Source organism: Poecilia formosa, unplaced genomic scaffold, assembly GCF_000485575.1.
Source record: "Poecilia formosa unplaced genomic scaffold, Poecilia_formosa-5.1.2 Scaffold104, whole genome shotgun sequence".
In the NCBI taxonomy this organism is placed as follows: Eukaryota; Metazoa; Chordata; class Actinopteri; order Cyprinodontiformes; family Poeciliidae; genus Poecilia; species Poecilia formosa.
The window spans coordinates 1232185-1243679 of NW_006800043.1; the positions used below are offsets into that span (position 1 = coordinate 1232185).

At 36.7% G+C, this 11495-nt stretch overlaps 1 protein-coding gene across 7 annotated transcripts in view; it reads right to left on the minus strand.

Moving 5' to 3' along the window:
- The window catches only part of kmt2cb (lysine (K)-specific methyltransferase 2Cb), a 76683-nt gene that overhangs the window by 58317 nt on the left and 6871 nt on the right, over positions 1–11495 (minus strand). For all 7 annotated transcript variants that reach the window (XM_007559405.2, XM_007559408.2, XM_016674934.1 and 4 more), the window contains exons 2-3: positions 6237–6431; positions 62–150 (exon numbers count right to left, since the gene is read on the minus strand). In XM_007559405.2, the coding sequence (XP_007559467.1) occupies positions 62–150; positions 6237–6430 (283 nt within the window). In that variant the 5' untranslated portion in view covers position 6431. The remainder of the gene's footprint in view (positions 1–61; positions 151–6236; positions 6432–11495) is intronic.

Sequence of the window (11495 nt, forward strand, 5' to 3'; positions counted from 1 at the left end):
CCTGGATGCAGAAGCTTACCAAAACCAATGTGTGCGTAACAGATCAAGAAGGGGGTCTTACCTGCATCCTGAGGGTCTGTGGTCTCTGTTATCTCTGTACCATCCATACTGTCCTCCTCATCCACAACAACCCTTCCCCTGGTGCGACCCCTACAGCAAGGAAGACACACAAAGAAACAGAGGAAATCAAAAGGGGAAAACAAAAACAAAAAAACAAAAAAAAAACAGAGGTTGGCTAATGAAGTGAAACTGATGGTGTGGTTATGAATTGGTTAAATATAGCCACAGCTTCCAAGGTGATTTAATGGAGGTAATGGAGCCCAGGGCAAGGCAGAGGCTGAGTAGTGACGGGGGATTACAATAGTCATCATCAACACGAACAAAATGGAAAACGCCACAAACCACCACTGAAAGTATCCACATAAAATACTTCCAACAGCACAGTGGAAACTTGTGAGAATCAAAAGATGTCTTCATGTATAATTCACAGCTAGTTATAAACAGAATTATTCTATTAAGATATAATGCACTGCACCCAAGATACAACCACAAATACGACAAAGCTGGGTAGATAAAAAGATAGTAGTGTGTGCGTGCGTGCGTGCGTTTAAAATGCTACTTAAAAATGAACACATATAAAGCAAGCCACAAGTGTTTAAAAAAATATTTCTATAGAAAAACCTTTAGAATTCTAGTTACTGAGACAAAATTTTTCTTAAATACATTTTGCAAAGGTTTTTTTTTTACTCAAGGTGTCGTTTTAGAACAGTTCTAGTTCAGCAATTTGGCAGTAAATATCCAGGCTTTCAATAAAGGCACTTGATCCATCTGACTGCTGGTCTTACATTTTAAAGTCAAAGTCAAAGCAAAAATTAAGTTGTTTTTTTGGTGGTGGTGGTTTTTTAAAGTAGGAATAGTTATATTTTGGTAGGCCTAAAGTAAAACCCATACACTTTGCACTTTGAGAGGATGAATTGAGCAATGATCTGTAAGACGTTCAAGGTTTTAAACTTTCCCACAACTTCATATCCTGAGGTGTCTGCTGTTCCATGGTCTTCATGATGACGTAGGCACAATAACATTCTCCAACAATCCTCTGGGGCTTAGCAGAACAGATGCATCTACACTTTGATTTTGGACGTTTCACACCCAATAGTCCGGTAGGTTCGACTAGGGACCAAAAGTCCAACATTTGATACATTTTCAGACATCGCTGTTTGCTTTCACACTGTACCGTTTCGAACTAATGTAACACTTTGCAAAACCTGCTTGTCTTCCTCGCCTGTGGTAGCGGTGTACCAAGAATCTCTGAAGGAAATGACACAAAAACCTCTGAAGAAGAGAATGAGCGCAACTTCCTTCCTCACGGAATGTAAACAAATTGGAGTGCCACCAGTTTGTAGGATTTCACTTTTGTAAAAGACTACGAACCGTTTCTCCCACTCACGCTAGACAAACAGCTTTGCTTTGTTTTGTTTTGATTTGACCAGAATGCCCTGCGCTATAGTTACCTTCCTGCTTTGGGAACGGTCCCTTCGCATATGAACTCGAACCGCGGCGGAGTTCACTTCAACTGAACCCAAATGAACCGAATTTTCTAGGCAAACAAACTAGAGTTCAACTAAAGCAGACTAAACAGGGCTGGTGTGAATGTACCCTTAGCTTACACATGGGTGGACTATATTTACCAACCAGGTTACTTCTGAAGGCAATTACTTGACCTAAGATTTATTCAGAGGTAGACGAGTAAAAGGAGGGAGAATAAAATACACAGCACTTTCAAAGAGATTTATTTATGAAAACTTTCAAAAACTAATTTACTAACTGTATGTTACTTTGTGTTGATCAAGGAATATAACATAACAGATGACTCTGGTTGTAGTATAATTGAAAGTGAAAAAAAAAAAAAAAGAATATGTAGGTGTATATACTAAGTCAACAATACAACACTAAGTTTAGCATATTATAGACTTTAACACCTTAACACACTTCTTTATAAACAGCACAAATACCCTTGGCCACTACCACCAAAGAATCAGCCAAGCTAATTCTGGAAACACCATTTATGGTAAAGGTGAGGATACTGAGATGACAATCAACATAAATACAACACTAAACATCATCCACTGTTAGCATGATACATGGGGAGAGCCAAAACAGTCCAAGTGAGAGTGAGACCATCACCATCTACAATAACTCTTTAAATAAATGAGTTACAACATTTCATTTCCTTTTGGGAAATGTTTCGTATATGTGCTCAGGAAGATACGCAGAATTGAGAGAGAGAAAAGATTGGGGGTGGTGGGGTAATCTTCAGTGCCACTGGAGAGAAAAATCACAAATGGCTCTACGCCAAATCAACCCCTCCCTCTAAATGACTTCCATGGGAAGCAAACCTTAATCACAAGAATGACAGAAGAAGCCTCAAGGAAACTTTGTCTGAAAACATAATTACCAAAAAGCTTGAGTCATACCACTGAAAATGAATATCTTGGTAAGGTTGAAACTCCCATTGTTCTGAAAAAAAAAAAAAGTAAAATTACACACAGACAAGTCAGTCCATTTAGCCCCTGTTGAGAGGCTCGTCTAGCCTTCTGTGACCTTTAAAGCACAATGCTTTCCCCAACTTGAACACACCGGTCAGCTTTATTTCATTAAAATTTTCTTGCATATCAAAGTTTCTTTCCAGATTTACTGTAGATTTAGTTTGGTTAAAATTATTTCAATTACTGTAGAAACATTAATAGGCAACTATGGTAAACAGGATTTTAGTATTTTAATGTTGATATAGGGATCTTAAAATTCATTGCAACACCGACAGGACATCTTTCCCGCCCACAACCATCACCGTCTACAATAACTCTTTAAATAAATGAGTTACAACATTTCATTTCCTTTTGGGATAAATAAAGTATTTTTGAATTTATGAAAAATAAATATTTCTGTGGCATTAGAGGAGGAGTACTATTTATTTTCCAGGCACAGAGTACCAGTTTATAGCACAATCAATTTCCACACCAATTGGAAGACTTCCAGTTCCAGTTGTTAGAAAATTAAGAAAATTGACTTCATAAATTAACACCTTGAAATTGGGCCTCTCTCTTAAATAAAAATAAATAAATAAATAAATAAATAAAGAGATATTGGCCCTTCAGGAAGTCATCACAACAGCGCTCCTATATTAACCCTTTAATAACTTTTTAAACCAGAGTTTAACTGAAAATAGCTCCTTAATGAGCTCAGCAGATGCACAGTTCCACCAGGTGTTTGCTAATTCCTGCTGGATAGTCTGAAGGCGCGAGTGGGGGAGTCGCAGGAGAGAGTGCAAGAAGTTTGGGTTGGAAACTGCAGCTTGGAGGAGGAGCTTCATCCTCAAATGTGGTGCTTGGTCTCCCCCAAGCTGAATGAATGGCTGACACGAGAGATTAGAGGATTTCTCAAACATGCGTGAAAGATTCAAGGCAACACTCCATAACATTATAACATGACGTAAAACTCAAAAAGATCAATTTTATATCATATTACTGCCCCTTTAAAAAGTTCATCAGATTTTTGTCACAGAATGTGTGTGGCAATTTTATCCAAAGTACTGCATGTGACAAACATGCATAAATTTAGTAATTCAAGAAGGGGGCAAATACTTTTTCACACCATTGTATGCCAGTGGTAATTTTACAATAAATATAAATATTGCTTATCGGCCACACCAGCAGTATTATATTGGGTATCAATATTAGTCTCAATTTGCACATCAGGGCATGTGTAATTTAAAGAGTGCTCAGATTCAACTAAAATGCAGGCTAAAATGACATAAGTTAAACAGGTTACAAATGAGAATATATGTGTACATTTGTTTTATTGTCTTCTGCAAACCTTATACAAAAAATATCCACCTTATTGATAACTGCAACTTTATGTTTCTAAGGTGGCAAAAACCTTAATATAAAGCAAGAAGCCTCAGAACCTTTTATAAAACGTGTTTCATATTTTACTGGCTGTTGAGTAAAAACATTTAAATTCAAGTTTATATAGCTTTGTATTTTACAAACTGAGCATGCCACGTTAGCTCCTAAAAATAATTATTTTAGGTCCATCTTTAAAGAAAACTAGATGAATTTTCATTTATGAACAAAAATTTTTAAGTGCAACTATTACGACTCTTTAAGGCCTGCTTACAATGGTACACTTGTGGAGGGACTCTACATTGGGCTTATAAAAGAATGACATTCCTTACAAAGACAATTCCCCCCTCCCCCAAAACTAAAAATACATTCAGCTTCATAACAAGAAATAACACCACTATTGGCGTTATTTCTTGCGTAATAAGGCGTATTAAAATAAATAAATAAATGAACTCAAAATCACAATATAGTCATGGTAAAAAACAAACAACGACTGGACCCTGCTGTAGTAACAACTTGTCAAAGGTTCACAAAAGAAAAGTGAATCATCATGATCTTCTAGATCTTAACATTTGATGCTATAGTTGTGTGTTGATGTCCAAATATTTCTGGATTAAATTGCCGTCTTTCTAATATAGCCTCTGTGTTTTTCCATTTTGCACACCGCTCACAAATCCTCCTTAGTTTTTATCGGATGTAATCTGCATGGATTTTAATTGCAAATTAACTCAATACAATTTTTGCTACATAAAGGAAAAAAAAACCAGTACAGTATGCCACAACGTAGTAAACTGCGGTTATATTTTTACATAGCCTCCCACACAACATTCAGCTGTAATTATATATAACTACACTGGAAGCATCAGATTTCAGTGTTCAGACTGCCAGTTATTTCACTGAAAAACACTCAGGACTAGGGCTCAATCCTATATCGTGCACAAATCCCCCCACCCTCCCCATAGTCCCACCACAGGGAGAGAGAGAAAAAAAAAGGTGAAAATAATGCTGTGGTAAGTAGTCCCAGCCAGCACAGTGCTGCCTGGAAAACCAGACCAGGATCATGCTGCTCTGAAATGGACCGGTCAGCAGATGAAGCGTGGGCAAATCGAGTAATTTCCAACGACCAGGTTTGTGAGAACAATATCCAACATCCTCCTTGTTACATGTTGTACAGTTTTAAAATGTTAAGTGAGTTTCCTAACTGCAGATAAATGGCTTTGAGATAAGAGCAAAATCTAATCCTCCACAGTTATGACCACAGGGCTTTAGACAATGGAAGGTTGGACAGACGTGAACATTGAGCTGAATGTACCTCCAACTAAGACAGCAACAGTGATAATTAAAAGTGGAACTGAAGCAAGTACATATTTGTTGAATGACAATTTATTTTCAGATGATCAAGATCAAGCAACTTAACTCTGTTTAAAGTTGTCTTTCCACTGGGGCATTGACACATCATCTACACGCTTACAGATTAAGCAATCCATTGAGAACAGGGTATTAAGATTGATTGAGAGGACAGACTTAGGAGTTAAGAAGCTAGACGGCATCATTTTACAAAGCAGTCCTAGTCCATAGTGTGTGCTATGATAGTCAGAGACATAACACCCTACCAGTACCCCATGTAAAGGATTTAAACTGGAATTACAGGAAGTAAAGGCGCTACGACTCTTCACATGAAGTTCGAACAACTCATATTTACACATTCCTGATACCATGCGAATCAAATCACAGCAAAAGCTTCACATTTTCTGCAGTAAAGCATATTTGCCTTCAAAATTCATATCAGAAGCATATCCAGAGTGTGTCAAAACGCGTTGTCCTGGCAAAGATCGGTATGAATTTTTGAAAGCTTCTTCCAAAGCTACCCATTTTATCCCATTACAAACTTATGCAACCCATAAGTGCAATACGATATTTCTTTATTGTCAGATCAAACCTAAAATTTGAAGTACTGCATATCTGTCCCAAAAGGTTTATCAAGACTTAATGGAAAACATTGTCCAGAAGAAAATTTCATCTATTATTATTTTCAATAGTATTCTATAGTACAGTATTCATAAAGGGGGCAAAAACGAGTGTAACTACATAAAACATAGGTCAATCTGCACTACAATCTATTCCAATAATACGTTATCCACGCCAATTGGAAGACTTCCAGTTCCAGGCATGCAACCAAAACTAACCATCAATTGAACAAAATATTGACATTACTGCTAAACTGCTTTTCCATTTGTCACAGCGGCTCCATCATTTTGATGAGAAAGCCATTTCTTAAGAGGATCTAAAGGTAAAGTTACTTCATTGAACACTGGTAGCACAATGGACACCTACTTTTTCTTGCTTTTAGCAGTTGATAGGGGTGGTGGTTGTGGTAGGACGGCGGCCGCAGCAGCATCCTTGCGCGGCCTGCCACGTGGTCGCTTGTCTGCATTGGCAGGACTTCCTGTGGACGTGGCCCCTACGCTGCTGGATGACGGCGAGGGTCCCTGGTCAGAGGTCTCCACAGTCTTATCCTCTGATGACATTCTGAAACAATAAGAAGTAAAGTTAAGTTTTAAAAATTGGAAAGTGGAAGCCAACATACTACATATTTAGACCTAATTCTACTTGAAAATCACCGGAATTTCTAATATTATGTAAGAAAATAGCAAGACAAGCGGTGGATAAAATAAATCTATTCACACAGATACAAGCCTCAGTATATTAAAGCAAAGCAATGTTTCTGCCACTCTGTGGGAAATGCATGCCACACAATAACCCAAAAGCCAATGAACCAGGAAGCATTGCCTCTATAATTTTTCACCACCACAAATTTTAATGTTACTTTGAGGATGCAAAAAACTGTGAATATTTTTTAATGACTGTCATAAAACATTAGATTTGGTTCATGCTTTTACACTAATCTCAAACATGCAGTTAAGGCCTTAAAGTACATGCACTTAAGCATAATGGTAGAGTGTGAATGATTCGCATTAAAAGACATTGTGTAAAAGTCAACATAATTAGGCAGTTTTCATCACCACTGCGACACAATTTTACTAGAGATGCACCAGCTGGCAACTAGAATCTGACAATTTTAGGCTTCATCAGCTCCAACAGATCCCTGGCCTGACAAATGAAAATTACAGAAGTAATTCAGGCTCACGGTAACAACAATATTTTGGGGTGGATGTTCTTAAAGTTGGAGGAATCAAACATTTTTCGGTTTCTGTGAAAATAAGAGTCACAGTAAGCACAGGTGTATGAAGGTATTAAAAAAAAAAAATAAAAAAATCAGCATGATGCATGATGAGACATGTTTTCAGTTCCTACAGGCTGTGAGTGAGTGTAAAACTAGAGGTAGATAACAAGAAGGGTGAATGTAGAACCTAAAAGTAGTTCTGTTTTACCTTTTTGATTCTTTGAAAAATAAAAAAACTATAGATAAAATTATTTTTAAACAGATGTCAGAGACAGACTCATCTTATTGTTGTTGCAGAAAGACAATAGTGAAATGGGCAACGAAATGTCGCAAAAAAACAAAGCAAAAAAAAAACCCCTGAAAAAACACAGGTGTGCCTATGAATACATAGAAATAATAATACATTGCTAAATATGTATAACAGCATTTTCAGACAGTCTTAGTGGGGGGATTATTGATGTCGAGCAATATGAAGGCCAATGGGAGGTAACTATTTCTGAGTCTGACTGTTCTACAGCGGATGCTGTGGAATCTCCTGCCAGATGCCAACTCAATGAACAGACCACGGAGAGGGTGGGTGGAATCAGAGAGGATCTGGTGAGCTCTGGCTAAGCAGCATCTGTGTGCAATGTTCTGGATGGGGGGGTGGAGTCCCAATGATCTTCTCCGTTGTTCAAAACCACTGTTCACTTTCAGTATGTCGTGTTTTTTGATTTGCTAAATATTTACCTAGATTAAAACATCTGAAAAGCTATACATGAGGCTAGACAAGATGCACCAATTAGACTCTTACTATATTGTTTAGATTTCAGCGTTCTGTTCAGTACACTCAATGTATGAGGTCTTGCTCATATATTAAATAGATTTTAGTCTCAGAGATATATTTTTTTTACCTGGATAAATTAATAATACCTCCTAGTTTGCTGTATAGCAATTTCTTGTTTTCTGAGAAATCTGATCTAGCCAATATCTGGTTTCATATCCAAGAGCTATAACATATTAAAACTAATGCATGCAAACTTTGTTTTAATTCAACTATGAAATGTAGCAAACATTGGCTATAAACAAACAAACAAAAAAAACATTAATAAAAAGGTAGTAGTTTTAAGACCATCAGAACATGAAGGGACTTTTCCCAGTCGGTGGAAATACATTTATCCCAAAAACCAAAGAACAACTGTAAACCAGTTCCTGCATGTATTCTACACCTCAGTGACAATTATCTGTTCAACAACAGAACCTTGCCTAAAAAGGGTCATGCAACAAGATTCTGACTCTACAGATAGCATCAAATCTATAACAATAAGAGTGAAAAAAAGAAAATAGCCAAGGCGTTGCAGTGGTCCAGTCAAAGTCCAGGACTAAAGTAGACAGGAATGCTGTGACTGTATGTCCAGGAGGATGTGAATAAACAAACTCAATGAACTGAGGCAACGCTGTCGAGACAAATGGGCTTGACAGCAGAAACTTCAACAGGAATGTGAAAGTGAAGATCATAAAGTTGATTCCATAAGCTGCTAAATCATAGGATGTACATCGTTTTGTTTTCTTTTTATGGTAAAATCTAACAAGTGAAAGAGATACTTGAATTTTACCATTAAAGTGCATGTGTGGGGTACCTCTTCCCAAATGCAGACAAAATTACACTAATTTAAACATCCATATGCAGATTAGAAAACATTTTGAACATTTATGGTGACCCACGAAGCAATTAAGTTTCTGTGATCTATGCAGTTATTTACATTTCTTGTCTATAGCTCTTTAGGTAACCTCACAGATAGCCGGTCAGATTTGCTTCTGAATTTTAACGAGGCAATTCAAACGTTCAAATGTCTTCTCATGAAGTAATTTCGCTGTTGATTTTGGTTTATGTTTGGCCCGCAAAATGATGCAAAAATAAAATTAATGTTCAACTTCTGCTTTATATAAATAACCAAGATCTACCTAAACAAAGGTGATCTCAAAAGATGATAAGCTACCGCAATCTTTTCTGTGGGTTTGGTGCACTTCCAGTGATGTGCAGTGTTTTTTGTGCCAAACCATTTGGAATAGACAGTTCCCACAATATGTCACTCCTACATCTGGGTGCTCCGTCGCCATCTTGATAGCACGGGAGTAGCCCTCTGTCTCATTGATCGCACATAAGAGGACCGCAATGGTTGGAGATTGTTGGATTCAAGGGTGTAAAAACAAATGTGATAAAACAGTATAGAGAAGTTTTCATTACATACCAGGAAGACGAGCACACTCTCTGTTACTAAGCATCGAGTGACAACTAGTGTGGCTGGGTAATATACTGAGGGAACAACAGCCATCTAATACAGTCAGTGTACTGAACCGATTTCTGTAAAAATTTATTTTGGAGGCAAACCTGGAGACGTCCAAGACATCCATTTGCACAAAGTAAACAAAGTTATACAATCTAAATGTGCAAATATACATTTCTTGTTTAACACCAGTGCTTGAACAGAAGAAAAACTGCTGCTGTATTTCAGCATGTACTTTGATATATGCAATTACTTCTTATGTCACCATATTTGCAATCATGTTAATAAAACAGTATTTGCTTAAATTTACATTCCAGTTGTTAATTACAATGTGTCACATATAGCAGGTGGTAGAGAAGGAGGCAGTAGACTGCACATGATGGTTAATACTCAGGCCTTCTGCTTGTTACTAAGGTTGTTTTTTTTTTTAGGGGTTTCTGGTGCTTCAACTGACAATGTGCGCAGTAGAAACAGCCTTTCGAGAAATGGATCAACTTTATGCTCTTAAAGCTGGAATACGTAACTTTTACATATTTTGGAAACTGTCACTATGTGACCTTGTGGTAGTGTGGTATGAGATAGAAAACCAGTGAAAAATCTAGCCTCTCTGCCGTCTCCCAGTGCTAACTGGAATGAACCAACCAGAGCCAGGAGGCGGAGCTAAGCACTGTCAACCACACAGACAGCACTTCTTGCAAATCCTGGAGAGTTTTCTTTTTAATTTCTCTAAAATTCCCAATCTGGAAAAATAGCTTTTCTGCAGGACACAGAGTTTTTAGAATGTCTCTTCATGTCACTATTATTTTCTCTACTTTTTAAATTCTTGATGGCTGCTTTCATTATGCCATAATATTTATTTTTTTAAGGTTTTGTTGGCTCTAGTGGCCTTTATTTGAAAGTAGTTTGATAGGAAAGAGAGTGATGAGAGAGGGGGAAGACACGTGACAAATGTCAGCAGGCTGGGAGTTGAGCCTGCGACCGCCAGCACCAGGACTAAGGCCTCAATATGTGGGTTGTGCTTTGTCCCTGTGCCACCACAGCAACCTTTAAATAAAGAATGCATATGAGCTAAAACTGATTTTTTTATTTTTTATTTATTAGGCTAAAAACATTTTACTACGACTTACAGCTCAAGACTCGAAGAATGAAAGCCTGGGACTTAACATTTCAACAAATATTTCATTGCCAGTGTTATTCTTTTTATTTTTGTCTTTTCTGTCTTTTATATCATATAAACAGTGGGAGATTTCAAATGATTTACAGAACATGTAAGGTTTTAAAAAAAAAACTGGCATTTCAAACATTTTGAGTAAATGTATATTACAGAAATATGTACTATTCAAAATAATTCACTTGATTTTTGTGATGATTATCAGAGCTGTTTGTATAATGACACATTCAGATATATCCATAATACATAATTAGGTATTCTGTAGCAAATTTGACCTAAGTCTTTAAACACAGGCAGCAATGATGACCAGGCTTGTGTGCCCTTTAAAAATCAACCAACCAAACAAGAAATTTCGTAAATCTACTTAATTTTAATCATACTCAAATAATAAGTGTATGTTTATCTGCATGCAGTCTTCAGCAGACTATTTTTTTTTGTACTGAAATATGAATGAGGCTAACGTCTTGAAAGATGGTAATGCAACAAAGTTTTGCTCAGCATTAAAAAAACATGGGCAGCTGCAAATGTTTAATAGTTATTTTAGCTATTTAAAGAACATTTAAAATTAAAATGTGCATTTCAGGAGTATACAGTGCTACATTAGTGAACATTAACCTGTGTTTCACAAGAGACTGTTGATCAGTTTGGAGCCCAGTTGTTCAGCCAGTTCGCTATAAAGTCCCATATATGACTAGTGTTGGCCCAAGATTGTATCTGGACTTAACCAGAACACAATTTCTTAATCATAATCTTCATTTTATGTACATTGTCTTAATATATTTTAACCCAATTTTATTAGTAAATGGATACAATACCATAACATACAGCTCTGAGCAACACCAACACTGGTGTGTTTGCTTTTGTTGCAATTTAAAAAAAAAAAAAAAAAAAAGGAATTCAATCCAATCCTTCAAACAAAAGGTATTAAATATAATCTAGTATTTTCAAATGCAAAATATGAATTTCAAAAA